This window comes from Bufo bufo, chromosome 4 (assembly GCF_905171765.1).
Source record: "Bufo bufo chromosome 4, aBufBuf1.1, whole genome shotgun sequence".
Classification (NCBI taxonomy): Eukaryota; Metazoa; Chordata; class Amphibia; order Anura; family Bufonidae; genus Bufo; species Bufo bufo.
In genome coordinates this window covers 418921382-418944601 of record NC_053392.1, presented here as the reverse complement: position 1 = coordinate 418944601, position 23220 = coordinate 418921382, and the positions used below count along the sequence as shown (strand labels likewise).

Below are 23220 nucleotides of genomic sequence, written 5' to 3'. Positions count from 1 at the left end.
ATATTCTCTCCTCTTTTACCTTGTTGATTTCCTTTATATATTTAAAAGTTTCTATCATATCCCCTCTGTCTCGTCTTTCTTCCAAGCTATGCATGTTAAGGTCCTTTAATATTTCCTGGTAAGTTTTATCCTGCAATCCATGTACTAGTTTAGTAGCTCTTCTCTGAACTCTCTCCAAAGTATCAATATCCTTCTGGAGATATGGTCTCCAGTACTGAGCACAATACTCCAAATGAAGTCTCACTAGTGCTCTGTAGAGCGGCATGAGCACCTCCCTCTTTCTACTGGTAATGCCTCTCCCTATACACCCAAGCATTCTGCTAGCATTTTCTGCTGCTCTATGACATTGTCTGCCTACCTTTAAGTCTTCTGAAATAATGACCCCTAAATCCCTTTCCTCAGATACTGAGGTTAGGACTGTATCACTGATTTTATATTCTGCTCTTGGGTTTTTACGTCCCAGGTGCATTGTCTTGCACTTATCAACATTTAATTTTAGTTGCCAGATTTTTTACCATTCCTCTAGTTTTCCTAAATCCTTTTCCATTTGGTGTATCCCTCCAGGCACATCAACCCTGTTACAAATCTTTGTGTCATCAGCAAAAAGACACACCTTACCATCGAGGCCTTCTGCAATTTCGCTGATAAAGAAATTAAACAATATGGGTCCCAGATAGAATCTATATAGATCAATTGAGAAAGCGGTCTTTATTAACGTAAATAAAATGTATATCCATGACAGACTATGGAATAAATGGAAGATCTTTATGGATAAGTTTATTTGTTGATTTATTTATTTTCTACCCCTCTTGCTCTCTAGAGTGGGTATTTGGGGAATTAAACATAAAATATTAATGTATGTTTTGTATGGTTTTTCTGATTGTATATTTATTGTTGAAATAAAGAACATTTAAATAAAATAAAAATCATTTTTCATGTCAGTGTTACCCAGTGTTTTACTGATAACTTGCTGTTGTTGAGGGTGATGTATTAATGCGGAAAAATTCATACAATGACATTTTAAGAACCATAACTTTTTTATTTTTTTGTTGACTTAGCTGTGTGATGTTTTGTTTTTTGCCGGACAAGCTGTAGTATTTATTGGTACCATTTTGGGATACATAGGGCTTTTTGATCCCTTTTAAAAAAAAATTGAGAGATGGGAATAATTGAAATTCTGTAAGTGTGTTTTATTTTTATCTTTTATAGGATTCACTGCGAGGAACTTGCTATTCTGCAGAGTTGATACAATTATGGCAAGACCAAATAATTTTTTTTTATGTTTTACTACATTTGCATTATCAATTTTATACTAATAACCAAACATACATAACATTTATATTTTTTGTCAAGGAAGGTATATACACCTTGTTTTTTTTATGGTGTGAGCTATAGTTTTATAGTTACCATTTTGGAATATCTGATTTTTTATTTATTTTTTGGGGAGGTAAGATGAAAAAAGAAAATAGTTTAGGTCTTTTTACTTGTCAACCATCGGACGCTGCATCTAAGGGGATAAATGCCGATGATCAGCTATTCCTGAGCCATCACCATCTCTATGCCGAAAATGTACAGCATTGCGTGGGATTATTCTTCTGACCATGTCATACAATTAAACAATGGTGCAGGAGGGGGTTAAATATTTATCTAGGCATTGGTGATACTCTTGATGATTGTCAAACAGAGGGAGTTGTGGATAGATATGGAGACTCAGTATGAAAACAATACTATGATAATCTGGTTAACCTGGTAAACTGGACTGAAAATTTTAGGAAACAAAAACAATGCAGATAACATCCAGCCGATATATTTTTAAAATCTTAGTGGCTTAGGGGAGTTAAAGGGGTTATCCGAATTCTAAAAGATCTCTCCCAATACCTGGGCCCCTCGTATACATTATACTTACCTGCTCTCTGGCACTCGTATCACTCCGGAATAGTAGTTTGAGAATTAGATCTCATGGCTGAGATGAATTACGTGGCTTAATTAGCACTCTATGAAAGCAGTCTATATAAAACACCACCGGATCGGGCTGAACTGCTTTGAATAAGTTTAGGGCAGTCTCTTTAAGTGCAATTATTCTTTCTGGAAGACCATGGATGTGAAGATTTCCTCTTTTGGAACATTTTCAAAAAAAAAAAATTTTTAATTCAAGATGCTCAATTTAGCCTCAAAATCATCCAGGTGGGACTTATTGGCATCCAAAGCATTTACCATATGGTCCTTTTATTTTCCACTTTATCCGTTGACCTAGATCCTGTTTTAAAAAACTGGAAACAGCCTGTCAGAATTCTACGTTAAATATCTGCTTAATGTTTGCATTCATAGTCCGTCCATTACAGGTAGTATAATCTGGAATCAACGCCAGAATCATCTCTCTAGGTGTAGTTGGTGGCAAAGGGGAGCTAAGACCAGGCTTACCACACTGGAGCACTGAGGTGTGAAAAATTTTGGGCAATTTTGCGAAGGGGTTGCAGCAAAAGTCAGTATAGGATTGTTCTCATACTTGGGCATATGCATATGAGGGAAGGCAATGTGTATTTGTTTGCAGTCTTGTTGGTCACATGCCACCATAAGAGCAGTGTTCATTGCAAGAACATCAGCACTGGTGACAGCCGCAAATGCATCTACAGAAGTCCAGAATGCTCTGTGGATTTACATTTAAAACATGCAAACTACCAACATGGTAGTCCAGAAAAGATTAGAACTATTCTGTTTTTACTCACAGGCTGGCTTATGAAGGCAAATAGATGAGGAAGCAAGAGGCAGCTGTAGAGTGCTTCCACAACTACTTCCCCAGGAGCCAACACCAGATGGGAGATGCAGGGGGGTCCACTGAATGTAGCTGCAACTGGTGAGGAGACAAAAGGCTCAGCTCTTGAAATTCCAGGGCTCCTGCTGTGGACTGATGGCTAGATTTCAGAAAGGTACAGAATCTCTGGGTCGCACAGTATGAAGTCAGGCCCCCTTGATGTCCCCAGTTCCGAGAGTGTGGGTGGCAGCTTGCGTTGTGTGCCATGATTACAGGAAGCTGAAAATTTAGGCCACGGCTTCACTGGGCTTACTAGGCCGCAACTATCCAGGTGAGCCAATTCTGGCAAAATGTCTTCAAAATGTTCAAGTGATCCTAATGGGCACTGAGGTGGTGGTTTTATAAGGGAGGGGGCTTGTGGAAGGAGGATGCCGCCGGATTACAATAAATGCAAGCATAGCTTATAGCAAACGTGACCTTCCTGTTGCATTTATGGCACCCTCCATGAGTTAAAATGTTTAAAATCAAGTTATGGAACATCTTTCGTGGTATATTAAAATGTTGATTTTAATATAGCGACATAGTTAATACGGTTGAAAAAAGACATAAGTCCATCAAGTTCTACCAAGGGACAGGTGGGGACACGAATCCCAGAAGGAAGTGAGACTCAGATTTCTACACGTTTTCATAAGCATTAATGTCATTTACTTTTAAGAATTTATCTAAACCTTTTTTAAAACCGTCCACTGTTCCTGCTGTGACCACATTCTGAGGAAGTCTATTCCACAGATTCACAATTATTACAGTAAAGAAGCTTTGACGCTTCTGGAGACTGAACTTTTTTTTTCTCCAGTCAGAGGCAGGGCCCCCTTGTCTGTTGAGGGCATTTTACTTGGAACAGTTTTTCACCGTATTTTTTGTATGGCCCATTTATCTATTTGTATAGGTTAATCATGTCCCCCCTTAGACGTCTCTTCTCAAGACTAAATTAATTATTTTAATCTTTCTTCATAACTTCATGACTCTCCATGCCCCTTATCAGTTTAGTTGCTCTCCTCTGTACTTTTTCCTGCTGCAGAGCAACCTTTCTATGGACTGGTGTCCAGAACTGAACTGCATATTCCAGATGAGGCTGTACCAACGATTTGTAAAGTGGTAGTATTACATCACTGCCCCGTGAGTCCATGCCTAGTTTAATGCATGACAATATCCTGGTAGCCTTAGAAGCAGCTGATTGACATTGTATGCTGTTATTTAATCTACCATCTACAAAGACACCCAAATCCTTCTCTATAAGTGACTCCCCCAGTGTTACATTGCCTAGGACAAATGATGCACAGAGATTATTACTACCAAGATGCATAACTTTACATTTATCCACATTGAACCTCATTTGCCAAGTTGATGCCCAATCACTCTTGTATTTTATAGACATGCTTGTATTTTATACACATCTTCCATAGACTGCACAGTACTACATAGCTTAGTGTCATCTACAAAAATAGAAATGGTGCTATTAATACCGTCTTCGATATCATTAATAAAAAAATTATGTATATCTTTATTTTATAAAGTATACCATATAAAATCAATCCTCATAATCCATTTCAAAATATTTCTCAAGCAATAACAGTTACCAAAATGTAAACAAAGGATTACAATCAACTTCATGAAGTACAACCTTAAAACCCATTTATACCCTACCCCTCCCAGCCAAGGAAACCATATCCACCCCCATTGCCACGGGAGCCAGCGGAAAGGCCACAAGTGGTTCCTTTGTTCTAACTGGGTTCTGTATTTTTAGAGTTCCACTTGGCTGAAGTTCCCTTCTGTCAAATTCGACTTGCCATCAGGTTCTGATTCCAGATGGTGGGAATTATTCAATCAAGTGGGCATGTTCATACTAGTGTATAAAATCAAGGTTTTTAAGTCTATTTGTTTGTCTTGATGAAGGGCTAAGATGTTATAGCCCGAAACGCGTCACAGCAAAGTGTCCTATTTGATGTCGGATTTTATGGAAGTCGAATAAAGCATATTTATTAAGAGGAGCTGGATTCCATTTGTTCTTTCACAGTATGCACCTGACTTAGTCTGGGTCTGATTTTCCGTGCTCCACTGGGAGGTGGCAGGTGAGAGCTGCAGTGATTTTCTTTCACCTCCCCATCAGACCTTATATCAGCAGGGCCGTCTTTGCCGCAGGGCAAAAGGGGCAGCTGACCCCGGGCCCAGTTGCTCCTGGGGGCCCAAGGGAGCTCAGTTTCCCGAGTCCCGACTCCCATTCACTGACTGTCTATGCAGCAGCGCAGCGCAGCAGTCTTCAGATCAACTTGAACTTACAAGCGCTGCTGCCTGCTTAGCAAGCACGTCGGCGCCCGTCACGTGGTAAAAGGGGGTGTGTGACTCACTGCAGCCTGGTGAGTGACTAAGTTCCCGCCTCCGGTCCGGAGCTAAAGGGATTGGGTGGTGAGTAACAGCCTCACGTGACCAGACAACCAGACCAGTGACTCACTCACCTAATAGTACCTTAAGTTACACAGCCAGACCTGCCACTGCCGCGCCAGGAGGGGAGGAGGTAAGATAAAGCAAAAAGCAGTGGCCCTGCATATATATTGACTTTATTTTATATTAGAAACCGGTCAGGTCACCGAATCCGAATTAATAATTGCCATTCATAAATTAGTGGGGGATTATTATAGTACATAAGGGGTTGGGTTCTTCTCTCTGTCTGCTGCTGAACTGTGGCCTGGGGCCCACCACCGGCCACATTTACTAATCTTTGCTCAGGGGGGGCCCTCATGGTGTGGACTGGACTGGTCTTTTTTTTTACTAAGGAATATAGTTTAACCATTTATGTGCAAAAGAGAAAAAAAGAGGTGGCCGGTGGTGGCCCCAGGCCACAGTTCAGCAGACAGACAGAGAGAAGTCCTTATGTCTCTCGTGACTCGTCTCTCTAATAATCCACCAGTAATTTAAATAACCCCATTAGTGGGGGATTATTATAGAGACGGGAGACAAAGGGGTTCTCTCTGCCTGCTGAACTGTGGCCTGGCCTGGGGCCGGCCGGCCACATTTACTAATCTTTGCTCAGGGGGGCCCACATGGTGTGGTGTGGACTGGTCATTTTTACTAAGGAATATAGTTTAACCGTTTATGTGCAAAAGAAAAAAAATAAGTCACTAAGTCAGCTCCAATCAGATATCTGCACAAAGACCAAGACTCTGGGACTATGTGCAGATATCTGATTGTAGCTGACTTAGTGACTTCTTTTCTTCTCTTCTGCACATAAACGGTTAAACTATATTCCTTAGTAAAAAATGACCACTCCACACCACACCGTGAGGGCCCCCCTGAGCAAAGGGTGACACCAGCCATAGCAACGCCACTGCCTCTATCTGTAAGTCGCTGGAGTGCACGGCAGGCTCGCTTTTCTGAAGGAAGTGGAACTGTGAACTGTCTGAACTCTGAACGGCTGTACAGTCAGTAGTGGCATGTGACACATGTGGCAATAATAATGTGTCTGCTGGCCTGCAGCCTGGTAAAGTCCTGTGTCATGTCATGTTTGATGTGCATCCCAATTATGCCATACAAACCTGTGCAGATACTGGTCCTGTAATCCTGTGAGGCTGCAAGGCAGGGGTGTGGTGTGGACCACTCATGAGACTGCATTTTGCTTAGGCCTCATGCACACGGTCGTTGTTTGGGTCCGCATCCGTTGCTCCGTTCCGTGGCCCTGCCCAAAAAATAGAACATGTCCTATTCTTGTCCGTTTTGCGGACAAGAATAGGCATGTCTACAATGGGCTGCCCGTTCCGTTATGCAAATTGCGGAAGGCACACGGGCGGCTTCTGTTTTTTTGCGGATCCGCGGTTTACTCTACGAGGTGTGTGGATTATTTTTTGTGTGTGTTGTGGTGGAGGGCATGATTGCATGTTAGGGTGTGTGAAGGCGGGATCCAGGGGGCCCAAGTAAATTCTTGCCCAGGGTCCAATCAATATTAAAGACGGCCCTGTATATCAACTCACATCAGACCCCCATCAGACCACAGATCAGCCTTCAATGTTAGACACCCATCAGACCTCAGATCAGCCCACATTGTCAGACCCCCTTCAGACCTCAGATCAGCCCTCAATGTTAGACCCCATCAGACCTCAGATCAGATAAAAATAAAAACCTCCTCTTACCTATCCTGCGCCGCAGCTCCTCTTCACCTCTGGCAGAAGTTGCGCTCCTCTGTCTTCCCGTCCTGCGCTGCTCTGTCACCTGACTGCATGCAGCGTCAGGTCATAGTGCGCCCACTACATCCTGACGCTGTACATGGTCAGGACAGTGAATCGCCGGCCCCAGAAAGGAAGACTAGGGAGGGTGAGTACTACAAGAGCTTGTGGCGCTTCGCTCTCAACTTCCGGCACCTATTTCATACTAGTGAGCGCTTCCATAATGGAAGCGCTCACTATTATTTGCTTTATAAGACGCACGTCCATTTTTCCCCCTCTATTGGGGGGGAAAAGTGCATCTTATAAAGCGAAAAATACAGTAGATCCTTTTTTGAATATGGGCACCACATTTGCCTTGAGCCAATCACTTGGCACTGTACCAGTACCTAGACAATCTTTAAAAATTATAAAACAGCGGCACAGCAATGACTGAACTGAGCTCTTTAAGAACTCTTGGGTAAAATTCATCTTTACCCAGGGCCTTGTTCACATTTACCTTATTTAACTTAGCTTGGACCATATCTACAGCATCATAGATATCTGCTACTTTCTCTTCTTTTGTATATACAGAGCTAAAAAAAAACATTTAGTAACTCTGCCTTTTTCGTTATCTTCAGTGACTAACCCCCCCTTTACCATTATTTAGGAGACCTATGTGCTCAGAATTTTTTTTTTAGCATTTATATATTTAAAGAATTTTGGGGAATTTTTTTGCTCTCTTTTGCCACCTGCTGCATTTGTATTTTTGCTAATTTTATCTACTTTTTACAGATTTTATTAAGCCCTTTGTAAACTTCAAAGGTTGCAGCTGAAATGCTGCCCTCAACCCAGGGAAATTAGCCTTTTTAAAATCTTGTGTTTTTGCTCTGCCTGACAGAGTTTGCTTCTTATAGTTTAGGGAGAATATCATTATATTGTGGTCACTATTACCTAGTTTCTCGAACAGCAACAACCTCTGCGTCATTAGAAATGACCAGATCCAACGGAGCATTGCCCCTAGTGGGAGCTTCTACAAACTGTCCCATAAAGTGGTTCTGCAGCAAGTTGAGGAATCTTCTCCCCTTTGCGATTAAGGCAGAACCATGTCCCCAGTAAATGTCTGGGAAGTTAAAATCTCCCATTATAACCACTGTACCAGCCTGTGCAGCCCGCTCTATTTGGTTATACAGATCTCCTCTGTGATGTTAGGGGGTCAATAGATTACACCAAGTATTTTTTCAGTGTTTATATCCCTTTGAAATTCCACCCATAAGGTTTCAACATCCTCACCATCTGCACCCACAATTGCCTCTTTCACACTTGTCTTCAGATCACTCCTCACATACAGACAAACACCACCGCCTTTTCTATTGACCCTGTCTTTCCTAAATATTGTAAAACCCTCAATATTAACAGCCCAGACATGTGAAGAGTCCAACCATGTCTCAGCCACACCAACTACATCTATGTGTTTTTCTAGTTATCATAGCCTCCCTCATTTTGCTAGCTAGACTTCTGGCATTTGTAAAAATACATTTTAAATTACCATCACCTGTAAAGTAAATAAAATATTACGATTAGCAAAAAAAAATAAACCTGTAGATTGTTTGGAAGGAATGGGTAAGACACAAACGAAAATCTACATTGTAACTGCATTTTGTCTTACCTCTTTGTAAAAATGGAACATGATCATCATCGACTTGTCTCGCTCGCAAACTGCTTAGAAAATATACAATTTCAGAGGGATGATTTTTCAGTAGTCCAAGATTATGAAGTCTTCTTTCTGATTAAAAAAAATCCAACCAAAGCAACTATTAATTTCAACTCACTATAACTGAGGCTCTGTTCACATTATGTTTATGGGCTTTTTTTAAGGGGTTGAACACGTTATGTTGTTTTCTAATGTGTGGCAGATAGAACAATAAATAATTTACAAATAGAAATTAAAAATTATGCACCATTTTATTGGTCCTGTAATCCACCCCCCAGTCCCCCCTCCCCCCATTAGAAACCGTTACTAGAGCAGACAGGAGATCTTAGCCATTATTACATTGTTGTCCAACCTAACAGAAACAGCTGGTCCCTATGCCGTAGACAGTAGAGAGAGAAAAACACTGCTCCACATGTTCTGGTGATTCACTGTCATCCACCACTTTCCATTTGTCCCCACTGCTCAGCCTGTCATTACCCCAGCTCTGGCTTTATCAGTCAGCATTAGAACCAGGGTGCATAGATGGTGCTGTGCATGGAGACTTCTGTACTAGTGTCTCGTTCTTGAACTGATGCAGCATCCAAATATTATTTTCTTTATGCAATGTGAGCTGGCTGTGCAAGTGGTCAGCATCATTAATTTCTGTGAAGGCGGTGTTAATATAGCTCTGCTTGTAGTATCTATTGTTACCCATGCCATCTCAGCAGCAGACAGTGCTGATGGTGAATAGTGTCATTTGCCACATTATCATTCTGCTGAATTCAGGCAGCCACACACTGCCCCCCACCTCACCTATCAAAAAGTACTGGTGGTCAAAGTCATCTATTTCATTGCAGCAGCCATGAGTCTGTACGCTCCAGAACTCAACCAAACTAAATTAAGCGGTGTATAATGCAAGCGGTGCCGAATTCAATTAAGTAATTATCTTCATACTTAATTGTATTCTGACACTGAGCTCCCACAAACCAGCAGTAAAATGCATTTAGAGGACTCCTGAGCTCACGCACATAACAAAGAGAGCTCAAAGAGGAATCCTCTCAATGCATTTTACTGCAGGTTTGCGGGAGCACAGTGTCAGGATGAAGATAAAAAATACATAACCGCACTCGGCATGATTTACACGATTCACCGCTTACTCTAGTTTGGAGGGGTGTTTCAGAACTGACAGATTTACAATGGCTTGTTGTGGCCAGTGTATATCTAAATTTTTTTCCTTGTTTTTTATATATATATATTTTTTTACCTTTGTTTTTTTGGTTACTGTAGGACCCAAAACATTGGGAAATGGACCCCTTGTGGGTACATTGCATATGAGGCGGTGAGCGGGAAGGCTGAAGTTACGCTGCAGCACGGACAGGCGAGCAGCAGAGAGGTGAGAACGCCGAAAGAAGGCCCTCACTTTCCGGAGCAGTTCTGACATATTTTTCAGGAACCTCGGTACCACAAAGTTCAGCACATGCACCAGGCAAAGTACAGGTGTGAGGCCCAGAACTTCTACGAGATTTTGCCCATTGTCAAACACCACCAGGCCGGGCTTGAGGCTCAGCAGCACCAACCACTCATTGGTCTGTTGTTCTATGCCCGCCCACAGCTCCTGCATGGTGTAGGGTCAGAACAGCCTGCTGTCATTTCCTCCTGAATGCTGAAGTTGGTGGTGTGCTGACGTGATGAGGAAGTGGAAGAGGAGGAACAGGAGGAGGAGGCAACCGGAGGCACTGAGAAACCTCCAGCAATCCTCGGTGGCGGTAGGACGTGGTCCAAGCCGCTTCCTGCCTTGGGCCCAGCCACCACTGCATTTACCCAGTGGGCAGTTAGGGAGCTATAACGTCCCTTCCCATGCTTACTGGCCCACTTTTATGTGGTTATGTGGACATTGCTACTGATGCCGTTGTGCAGCGCGCACTGATTGTGGTTGAGGTGTTGCTGTCACATCCTCTAATGGCGAGGTGGCAGGTGCCCCTGTCACTCCAGAGGGGGAGGAAAGATGCCGAGACCGCAGCAGAAGAGGGAGCAGGAGAAGCCTCAGATCTTTCGTGGTTCTTCAGGTGTCTACTCCACTGCAGCTCATGCAGGTGGTGCTCAGATTTAGAACATTTATGCCTCGCTTCAGGCTCTGACTGCACAGAGTGCAAACCACCCATGTCCTGTCGTCAGCACACTGCCTGAAGAACTGCCACGCCAGGGACCTTCTTTGTGCAGGCTTTGGTGCGCTATGTCCCTTGGCACGCTGGACAGCAATAGGCATACTGACTGGGGGCCAGCCACTCTGCTTTTGCACCATGATTCCTCTTTTGCTTTGCAGCTGGCACTGCGTGACCCCCACCTCTTCCTTGCAACTGCAAGATGGATGCTCGTGGGCCACCGGTGCCAACTCTGCGCTTTCAGCAGTGGACCGGCTGGAAGACCATGTGAAGGAACTGGAGGCACTCCGAGCCATCCAATCTACTACTGCCTCTACTTGTTCTAGCCTCACCATTCTTAAGGCGGTATTCAGGCCTACTAAATGAAGCAGAACGTCCTGTTGCCTGCATGTACCAGAGGAAGGTGTTTCATTTGGGCGCATAGCTGGCACAGATCGACAACGTCTTTTCCCTGCAGCAGGAGCTCCAACACCACTAACACCAACAGCATGTCCACGGCCACTTCCCTAATTTGAGGCTCTCTTAATTTTTTTTTTCCGGTCACCCAGCAGATAGGCTGACAGACGAACAATTGTATTTCTGTGTGAAGACAAGGAATGGGTTAGGCGGAAACATATATAGGTGTGTGGCAGCGACACAATTAACAGACCCTTTAACTATTGTATTTCCGTTTGACAATGGCAAAAAATGGTTTTGGCGGACCCAAATGTAGGTGTGTGGTAGCGACACAATTAACAGACCTTTCAACTATAATATTTCCATTTTACAACGGTAAGGAACAGGTTTAGCGGCCACAAAAATAGCTATGTCTCAGCGACACAATTAACTGATGGATTAACTATTGTATTTCTGTGTCACAACAGCAAGGAAAGGGTTTAGTGAGCCCAAAAATAGCTATGTGTCAGTGACACAATTAACAGATGGATTAACTATTGTATTTCTGTGTCACCGGTGAAAAGGAGTAGTATTGCACTGACCAAAAATTCCTACAGGTCACCCTCAGATTGAACAGCACGATTAAGTAATGTATTTCTGTGTCACTGGTGCAAAGGTATTGTATTGCACCGCAGAAAAATGCCTACAGGTCACCCACAGAGTTATTAAAATCTATAACAGCCTAACACTGTCACTTCATGCAGCCGCTTCCTGTCCCTACACTAGTTAGAGAAGAATGCGGCACATGATGTGATCCAGCATTTATGCATGCAGGGTCACATGGTGCGCTGGCCAATCACAGCCATGCCAATACTAGGCATGACTGTGATGGCTTCCAAGTGCCCACAGCTTAAAAGCTTGTTGATTGGCTACGCTGCAGCTTTCAACAAGCTTTGTTTAAACTACGATCAACGAACACGGACTTTGGCGCCAAAGTCCGTGTTTGGGTTCGGCACCCGGACACCATAATGTTCGGAACGGTCCCGTACGTGGCAGTCCGGGTTCACGCATCACAGACACGAACTGAGTTGTACAAACCCTGTTGATTATAATAGGGTCTATTTGGTTTCTGTTTTGGACTTTTTGTCTAGTCTTTTTGACAGGATATTTACCCTTTAAGGACCCAGCCATTTTTCACCTTAAGGACCAGGACATTTTTAGCAAATCTGGCATGTGTCACTTTATGTGGTAATAACTTTAAAACGCTTTTACTTATCCAGGCCATTCTGAGACTGTTTTCTCGTCACATATTGTACTTCATGATAGTGGTAAAATTTAGTCAAAAAATTTCATTTTGATTTATAAAAAAATACCAAATTTACAATTTTTTTTTAAAGATTAGCAAATTTCCAAATTTCAATTTCTCTACTTTTATAATGGTAATACCTCCAAAAATAGTTATTACTTTACATTCCCCATATGTGTACTTCATGTTTGAATCATTTTGAAAATAATTTTTTTTTTGGGGGGGGATGTTAGAAGGCTCAGAAGTTTAGAAGCAAATCTTAAAATTTTTAAGAACATTTCCAAACCCCAATTTTTTCATGACCAGTTCAGCTATGAAGTCACTTTCTGGGGCTTACATATTAGAAACCACCCATAAATCACCCCATTTTAGAAACGACACCCCTCAAGCTATTCAAAACCGATTTTACTAACTTTGTTAACCCTTTAGGTGCCCCACGAGAATTAAATGAAAATGGGAATGAAATTTCAAAATTTCACCATTTTTTTGCAGAATTTATAAATTTTTTCTGCAACCCATCAAGGGTTAACAGCCAAACAAAACTCAAAATCTATTACCCTGATTCTGGAGTTTATAGAAACTGATGTATGGGTGCACAGCAGGCTTCAGAATGGAAGGAGCACCATATGGCTTTTGGAGCGCGGAATGGTAATTGGGAGCTTTGTTGCATATGAAGACACCCTGAGGTGGCCCTACAGTGGAAACCCCCAAAAAGTGACCCCATTCCGGAAACTACACCCCTAAAAGAATATTTCAAGGTGTGTAGAGAGCTTGGTGAAACATGTCGGGGGGCAGAGTGTGTTAAATGTGGTTTTAGGCAGCGAGTGCCATGCCAAGCATAAGCAGTACATGCTAGTTATCAAACAGCACACTGGGAAGTAGCCCGCTGTTTAGAGCAGCACCTGTGGAAATAACAGAGCGCTGTCATCAATCAGCACATTGGAAAGAAGCCCGAGGCTTAGAGAAGTACACTGTGGCAATAACAGTGCACTTTGAAACAATGAATATCACTGATGAATTGTGATAGCAGGAACGACTAAAGGGAATACCGTAGTTTGAAGGCCCCCCAGTGGTCAATAAGCATATAAATAGATACAATATAAGATACATTGCAACAGGGCAGGCACCACTGATAGTTTTAATGCGTGAGTTCAAGGTATTTTATTCTAAGAGTATCAAATAAACGTTAAATTTTATATGCAATTAACTGATACATTTAGTAGCACGTATCAACCCAGAGACAAATTGTGGTCTCCCTGACCAATCAAAAATTTCATATGCAGAGTCTCAATATGTGCTAGTGGGTCGTATGTAATTTTCATAGTGAGCACTTTGACCCATCAGGTGTTTTACAGAATTAGGAAATGCTTGGCTGTGAAAATGAAAAAAAAAAAATTATTCCAGAAAAAGTTGCTTTACACCCACATTTTTCACTTTCACAAGGGGAAACCGGAAGAAATGCACCCAACATTTTGTTCCCCATTTCCCCCCAAATATGCCAACACCCCATATGTGTTCAAAAAATGATGCATAGGTGCATGACAGGGCTCTAGAGTCAAACAGTTAAATATGTTTTTTTGCAGGCCTGAATAAACAGACATGGATTTTAGCTGTCATGTTGCATTAAATAAATTCCTGAGGTCCCCAGAAATGAAAAACCCCAATAAGTGACCCCATTTCGGAAACAGAACCCCCGTACAAACATTTTAAGTGGTAAAAAGGGTACTTTACAGCAAACAGGTGTCTCACAGAAGACAGAAACACTTGTGAAAGGATTTCAAAGCACACATTTGTGGGGGAAAAAAAATAATTACTAGCAGACCCCAATTTCTTTCCCAAGGGGTTAAAGGAGAAAATGCACCCCAGGATGTGTTCCCCATTTTCTTCCTATTCAGGAAACACCCCATATGTGCTTGTAGCCTGCTGTATGGGCGAACAGCAGGCAAACTGCAAAATATGAATTTTGCTGACAGGCCTGAATTGGTAGACATGGATTTTAGCTGCCATGTCGCATTAAATAAATTCCTGAGGTCCCCAGAAATGAAAAACCCCAATAAGTGACCCCATTTCGGAAACAGCAACCCTGTACAAACATTTTAATGGGTGGAAAGGGCACTTTTGACCTAACAGTTGTCTCACAGAAAAGAATATGTAGTGGTTGTTGGAAAGTGGATATGCAAGCGAGGTGGACTAAATCAGAGACATAAAGTGGAATTATTACAGGGAGAATAAAGAATGGAATTAAATTAATACTCCATGGATGAGTGGTATATTCTGAAACACTCTCTGCCTGCGCGCCCTTTCTACACGTGCCGCACATAGGACTGAAGCGGTGAACCGCTACACTCACTCAAAGTGTAACAAGAACAAAATTAAGGTACGGACATGCGCCTTTTTTAGAAGAAACCAGGCAGTACACACCCAGCTGCACAAAAAACTAGGGTGACACAGACTTGATAAAGGGGCCGTCGAGACCCCGAAACGCGTTGTCTCAAAATAAACTTTATTGCATCCTGTACCGGGTCGTGGTAATGCGCCTTATGATCGTCTACCAGCTTGATCACTCCAGTGACAAGCTAAGATACGTTTTCCAATATATACCCGAGTGGCGACTTGGCCTTCGTCCCAAGGGGCTTCTTGACACATCTGGCAGCACCGACCTGCACCTTTTATACTTCACAGCTCACCTGCAATACAGTTGCACTTAACTTCGGTGCAACCATAACAGGTGAGTCTATCGCATCCACCAGCTCTTTGAAAGAAGCTGTTGTACCTCGATTTACTTACCCTATGAGCGCCTTTCTCACCCTTTGGCCGTTACCTTAATGTGCCTGTTATAGTCCAGGATACAAACTGGTTTGGGGACAGTGGTAGTGGTACCTCGTACAAGAGCAGGGGAGCTGGCGTTAGTGTGAATGTTGGTCAGTATAAGGATGTCCCTCTTGTTCTTGTACTTAACCACCAGCATGTTATCCTAGAGGAGAGCCCTACTTTCACCTATTCTCAGTGGTTGCCCTACCAGGGATTTCAGGAGGCCTCTATGATTTTTGCGTACTGTGCTGCAAGCTACAGTACCTCTGGCAGTTAGGGACCTGAATAGGGGCATGCTGGTATAATAGTTATCCACATAGAGGTGGTAACTAGTGATGAGCGAGCACCAAAGTGTTCGTGTGTTCGGTCCGAACAAATCGCAATATTCGTGCGCTCAGCCGAGCACCCGAGTATAATGGAAGTCAATGGGAGGCGACCAGTCACACCCTGCTCGGATGAGGGGAGGGTGCCTGGTTCATAGGAAAAGGTCTAAAAGTGATGGAAACACCTCTGAAATCGATCAGGAACAGCAGGGGGACCATGTCTGGATGCATCTTGGACACCAATGTCGCTGCTGGGAACCATGTTGTCCGAGTTGCACGCCACTTTTACAGACTGACAAAAAAAACGCCCACAATTCCGCCCCCACAAAAAAAATCCTTTTTAGAGGAAAAACTGTTAGTAAACATTCTTTCCTGTAGATTCAATTTTATATACAGTGTAAGTGCTGCCAAAAATTACAAGGAAAAAGAGATACAGCCTCTATATCACATAAAGTAGGGCCTCATTCACATGGTGCTACAATTGTTCAGGTAGTGGGACTCCTACACTCATACAGCCTATGCACTAAGTAAAAGGCCTGCCAAAAATTACAAGGAACAGGCACTCCAATGCACCTTTTATTACACATAAAGGAGGGCATCATACACACCCTTTACAAATTATTAATAATAGCCTGCTGCTGACCCTCAAAAAGGGCCTGCTGCTCAGCTGACCCTCTTAAACATTATGGCTGAGGGCCTACTGGTGAACTGACCCTGGAAAACTTTGGAGGTGAGGGCCTGAAGGTGAGCGAACCCCATAAAACATTGTAGTGAGGGCCTACAGGTGAGTAGACCGTATGAAACATTAGAGGTGAGGGCCTACAGCTGAGCAGACCATAGGAAACATTGGAGTGAGGGCCTACAGGTGAGCAGACCGTATGAAACATTGTAGTGAGGGCCTACAGGTTAGCGAACCCCATAAAACATTGTAGTGAGGGTCTTATGGTGAGCAAACCCCATAAAACATTGTAGTGAGGGCTTACAGCTGAGCAGACCGTATGAAACATTGTAGTGAGGGCCTACAGCTGAGCAGACCATATGAAACATTGGAGGTGAGGGCCTACAGCTGAGCAGACCATATGAAACATTGGAGGTGAGGGCCTACAGCTGAGCAGACCGTATGAAACATTGGAGTGAGGGCCTACAGGTGAGCGAACCCCATACAACATTGTAGTGAGGGTCTTATGGTGAGCAAACCCAATAAAACATTGTAGTGAGGGCTTACAGCTGAGCAGACCGTATGAAACATTGTAGTGAGGGCCTACAGCTGAGCAGACCATATGAAACATTGGAGGTGAGGGCCTACAGCTGAGCAGACCATATGAAACATTGGAGGTGAGGGCCTACAGCTGAGCAGACCATATGAAACATTGGAGGTGAGGGCCTACAGCTGAGCAGACCGTATGAAACATTGTAGTGAGGGCCTACAGCTGAGCAGACCGTATGAAACATTGTAGTGAGGGCCTTATGGTGAGCAAACCCCATAAAACATTGTAGTGAGGGCCTACAGCTGAGCAGACCGTATGAAACATTGGGGGTGAAGGCCTACAGGTGAGCGAACCCCATAAAACATTGTAGTGAGGGCCTACAGGTGAGCAGACCGTATGAAACATTGGAGGTGAGGGCCTACAGCTGAGCAGACTGTATGAAACATTGTAGTGAGGGCCTACATGTGAGCAGACCATATGAAACATTGGAGTGAGGGCCTACAGGTGAGCAGACCGTATGAAACATTGGAGTGAGGGCCTACAGGTGAGCAGACCGTATGAAACATTGTACTGAGGGCATATATACTGTATGGAACAGGAGGAGGAGGAGGATGAGTAAACAAGATTCAAACATATACCCTTTTTTGGAGGTGAAAAGGGTGCATCTGAATCTTGTGGAATGAGTACATTGTAAAGCATACATTTCAATTGTGTGTTTGTTCCTCATTAGCTCAGCGTTCCTCTGGTGGAGTGGAGAAGTCAGGGGCAATCCAGGCCTTGTTCATTTTTATCTGAGTCAACCTGTCAGCATTGCCAGTGGACAAGCGGAAATTCTTATCTGTTATGATGCCACCAGCAGCACTAAATACACGCTCAGACAAAACGCTGGCGGCAGGGCAGGCCAACACCTCCAAGACGTACAGTACAGACCAAAAGTTTGGACACACCTTCTCATTCAAAGAGTTTTCTTTATTTTCATGACTATGAAAATTGTAGATTCACACTGAAGGCATCAAAACTATGAATTAACACATGTGGAATTATATACATAACAAACAAGTGTGAAACAACTGAAAATATGTCATATTCTAGGTTCTTCAAAGTAGCCACCTTTTGCTTTGATTACTGCTTTGCACACTCTTGGCATTCTCTTGATGAGCTTCAAGAGGTAGTCCCCTGAAATGGTTTTCACTTCACAGGTGTGCCCTGTCAGGTTTAATAAGTGGGATTTCTTGCCTTATGGCGTTGAGGAGAAGTCAGGTGGATACACAGCTGATAGTCCTACTGAATAGACTGTTAGAATTTGTATTATGGCAAGAAAAAAGCAGCTAAGCAAAGAAAAACGAGTGGCCATCATTACTTTAAGAAATGAAGGTCAGTCAGTCAGCCGAAAAATTGGGAAAACTTTGAAAGTAAGGGCTATTTGAAAATGAAGGAGAGTGATGGGGTGCTGTTCCAGATGACCTGGCCTCCACAGTCACCGGACCTGAACCCAATCGAGATGGTTTGGGGTGAGCTGGACCGCAGAGTGAAGGCAAAAGGGTCAACAAGTGCTAAGCATCTCTGGGAACTCCTTCAAGACTGTTGGAAGACCATTTCAGGGGACTACCTCTTGAAGCTCATCAAGAGAATGCCAAGAGTGTGCAAAGCAGTAATCAAAGCAAAAGGTGGCTACTTTGAAGAACCTAGAATATGACATATTTTCAGTTGTTTGACACTTGTTTGTTATGTATATAATTCCACATGTGTTAATTCATAGTTTTGATGCCTTCATAGTCATGAAAATAAAGAAAACTCTTTGAATGAGAAGGTGTGTCCAAACTTTTGGTCTGTACTGTAGATCACAAGTTCGTGCCACGTGTCCAGCTTGGACACCCAGTAGTTGTAAGGCACTGAGGGATCATTTAGGACGTTGACACAGTCTGCTATGTATTCCTTCACCATTTTCCAAAACTTTTCCCTCCTTGTACCACTAGGCCGCGCTTCAGGGTGAGGGTGCTGGCGGGGTGTCCCATGCCTTGGAGAGTGTTGCCCTGCTTTTGTTGGAACTGCTGTGTGATCCCATTGTCTCCCTTCCCCATTTGCCTAAGGAAGTACGGACTCTGCCTTCAGCGTTGTCAGATGGAAAATTCCAGAGCAATCTCTCAACAAGCACCTTCTGGTTATTGCACCATTTTACTCATCCTATCCACCACAGGAATGAGAGATGAGAAGTTTTCTTTGTAGCGGGGCTGGAGAAAGGTGAACATCCAGTAATCTGTGTTATCTAAAATGCGTATAACGCGAGGGTCGCAGGTAAGGCAGCCTAACATGAATTCAGCCATGTGTGCCAGAGTACCAACAGGCAAGATGTCGACATCAGGATGACTTTCCATCTCCTCCTCCTCCTCTTCGGCCCATCCATGCTTAACAGATGGAATTAAAGTTCCATGGGTACTAGCCTCAGTAGCAGAGGCAACAGTCTCCATCTGCTCTTCTGCACGGTCCAATTCGTGCTGAGAAGACGAACTGTGGGTGGTCTGGGTATCACCCTGTGAGATGTCCTCCCCAGTTCCTCGTCTGCCACATTCAGAGCGTCGTCCTTAATTGTGAGCAGCGATTGTTTGAGTTGACACAGCAGTGGGATGGTTACGCTGATAATAGCGTTATCGCCACTAACCATCTGTGTGGATTCTTCAAAGTTTTTAAAAATCTCACATAGGTCTGACATTAATGTCCACTCCTCACTTGTGGGCAGTTGACTTGAAAGGTGACGAACATGTTGCAGCTGGTATTCCACAACTGCCCTCTGCTGCTCACAAAGCCTGGACAACATATAGAACGTAGAGTTCCAGCGCGTGCTCACATCGCACAACAGTCGGTGAGCTGGAAGCCAGCAAGCACTGCTGCAGCGTTGGCAGGCTGGCTGAAGGTGTGGACGACTTGCGGAAATGGGCACACACGTGGCGCGCCTTCACTAGTAGCTCTGGCAAATTGGGGTATGTTTTGATAAACCGCTGAACCACTACGTTTAAGACGTGGGCTAGGCATGGGATGTGTGTCAGGTTGCCAAGCTCCAAAGCCGCCAAGTTACGGCCATTGTCAGACAGAACCATGCCTGGTTGTAGGTTGAGTGGAGAGAGCCACAGCTCGGTCTTTTCCCTTATACCCTACCAAAGCTCTGTGGCGGTGTGCTGTTTGTCCCCTAAGCAGATCAACTTCAGCACGGCCTGTTGACGCTTACCCACAGCAGTGCTACACTGCTTCTAGCTAGCGACTGATGGCTGATGGCTGCTGGAGGTGGAAGTGGAGGAGGATGAGGCAGAAGAGGAGGAGAAGAGGAGGAGAAGTGGGGGGTTGGAGCTAGTAACATAGCTGCTTGCGGAGACCCTGATGGACGTAGGGCCCGCAATCCTGGGTGTGGGTAGCACCTGTGCCATCCCAGAGTACGACTCACTCCCGGCCTCCACCAGATTCACCCAGTGTGCGGTCAGGGAAATGTAGTGTCCCTGGCCACCAGCACTTGTCCATGTGTCCGCGGTTAAGTGGACCGTCCCAGTAACTGCATTGGTCAGAGCACGGGTGATGTTCTGGGACACATGCTGGTGTAAGGCGGGCACGGCACACCGTGAAAAATAGTGGCGGTTGGGGACTGCGTACCGAGAGACCGCGGCCGACATCAGGCTGCAGAAGGCCTCAGTGTGCACAAGTCTATATGGCAACATTTCAAGCACCAGTAATTTTGAAAGTTGGCAATTAAGTGCTATGGCCTGTGGGTGAGTATTTGCGCTTGCGTTCAAATGACTGTGGTATGGATATTTGGACGCTGGGACAGGGAACTGGATGTTTTTGCTGCTGGTTCATTCGCAGGTCCAGGTGCAGGGCGAGAGTCATCCGGGCCTGCGTCTTGGACAGGGGATTGGACAGCACGTAACACAGGGTAAGAGGAGGCAGTGGTGTGACCCGCAGACCCAGATTGTGGCCCCAGGCATTCGGCCCACTTGGATGCCATGTGGCGGATCATGCTGGTGGTGGTGAGGTTGCTAGTGTTCATGCCTCGGCTCATTTTGGTACCGCACAGGTTGCAAACTACCACTCTTTTGTCCTCTGCACTTTCCTCAAAAAAGCGCCATACTGAGGAACACCTACCCTTTGCTAAGGTTGATTTACGCGTGCCGGTGATCGATGTAACGGTTGGGGGTTGTTTGGTGTGGGCTGACTTCTCCCTTTTGCAACCCCACTGCCTCTTCCAGCCTGTTGCGGTGCTGCGGATCCCTCCCCCTCTGTACTGCTGTCCTCGCTCGGCTTTTCACCTTCCCATGTAGGGTGAATGACCTCATTGTCCAACACCTCCTATTTCACTTCCTCACTCTGATCATCCTCCTGTCTTGACCTAACCACAACCTCAGTGATTGACAACTGTGTCTCATCATCATCCAACTCGTGAACTAATGATTGACGTTCACCAAGGTCATCTTCTTGAGACTGTGAAGGCTCAAGAGGTTGGGAATCAGGGCACAATATCTCAGGTCCCTCTTCAAGCATGCTGGCCGCGAGGGCCAAATCTAATAGTAGAGCTGAAAAGAGCTCCTGGGAATATCCGAGTGTGGGATCACTCATTTGGCTGGCCTCTCCATGGTGGGAGGAAGGATGATCTGAGTGAGGAGTTGGCTGTCCAGACTCTTTGCTACAGAGACTGGACTTGGTGGAAGAGAGGGTGGTGCTTAGCCGACTGGAAGCATTATCGTCAGGAAGCCAACCGACCAACTGTTTGCACTGGTTTGACTTGGACAGTGTTGTCGTGCACCGCCTAACTAAGTTGGACATGAAGCTTGGTACGGTTTTATAATTTTTTTTTTTTTGGTGCACTGGCAGCAGGCACAGTTTCATTGCGCCCAGTGCCACGACCTCTGCCTGAACCATCAGCATAACGCCCACTTCCCCGTCCCATAGTGCTGGCCTTCTTCATATTTATGGATTTTTTTAATGGTTGTGAAGCAGTTTTTTTTACTGTCCACAAAAGACAGTTTTCAGATACAGGGCAGTATATGACACAGAATAGCACAGATTTTGGACAGTATTTTAGCCACAGATTATTGTAATCTGCAGTACAGACACTGTTTTATGATGTTGTCTATATTTATGACTATATTATTCCCAATATATGGGCCTGAATCGCACAGACGGTACAGAAATGCAATGCACTGCGATTAACGTTTTAAACCGCAGACAAGAAAACTGGGTGCCGATTTAGCGAAATGTGTATATATACTGATTTTCAATTTCTCCAAATATATGGGCCTGAAGCACTCAGACATTATAGAAATGCAATGCGATGCAATAAACGGTTTCTACCGCAGACAATAAAACTGTGTGCAGATTCAGTGAAATTTGTATATATTAATCAATTTTGACTTTTTCCCAATATATTGGATTGAAGCACTCAGACGGTATAGAAATGCAATGCGCTGCGATAAACGGTTTCTGCCGCAGACAATAAAACTGTATGCAGATTAAGTGAAATTTGTATGTATGGGTAAAAATGCTGATACCGTAGCGGCTCTCCCAATTTAACGCTCTGGGTTGGTGCTCTGTCTTAGGCTACTTTCACACTAGCGTTCGGAGCGGATCCGTCTGATGTTTCATCAGACGGATCCGCTCCGATAATGCAGGCGTTCGCATCCGTTCAGAACGGATGCGTCTGCATTAAAACTTAGAAAATTTTCTAAGTGTGAAAGTTGTCTGAGCGGATCCGTTTAGACTTTACATTGAAAGTCAATGTGGAACGGATCCGCTTGAAGATTGAGCCATATTGTGTCATCTTCAAGCGGATCCGTCCCCATTGACTTCCATTATGAGTCTGGACGGATCCGCTCGCCTCCGCACGGCCAGGCGGACACCCGAACGCTGCAAGCAGCGTTCAGGTGTCCGCTCACTGAGCGGAGCGGAGGCTGAGCGCTGGCAGGCGGATGCATTCTCAGTGGATCCGCCTCCACTGAGAATGCATTGGGGCCAGACGGATGCGTTCGGGGCCGCTCGTGAGCCCCTTCAAACGGTGCGCACGAGCGGACACCCGAACGCTAGTGTGAAAGTAGCCTTAAGTGACTCACCCAGTCACTGAGAGACGGAAAATATGTAAATAATAAATAGGCAGGCACTCTTATCTGGTTGCTACATAAAATATATTTATTATAAAGGTATAATTAGGTATTTTATTAAACTGCGATTTAAAATATCGATATCACGTCTAAAAAAATGCTGTAAAAAATAGTGTAAAAAAATGGTTTTGAATATGAATGTCTTTCGACAGTCCAACTGGTGAATTATGTCCAAGTTCTTCTAATGATATATGAAAACAAAAATTGTGGAGATACCATAAAAGGGTATTGTAAGAAGGGGATGAAATAAAAAAACAGCTGGA

General features: G+C 44.2%; 1 protein-coding gene across 1 annotated transcript in view; it reads right to left on the bottom strand.

Annotated features, from left to right (window-relative positions):
- Positions 1-23220, bottom strand: part of QPCT (glutaminyl-peptide cyclotransferase) — a 624483-nt gene that overhangs the window by 205020 nt on the left and 396243 nt on the right. Inside the window, exon 6 of the mRNA XM_040429302.1 lies at positions 8612-8728. Coding sequence (XP_040285236.1) covers positions 8612-8728 — 117 coding nt within the window. The remainder of the gene's footprint in view (positions 1-8611; positions 8729-23220) is intronic.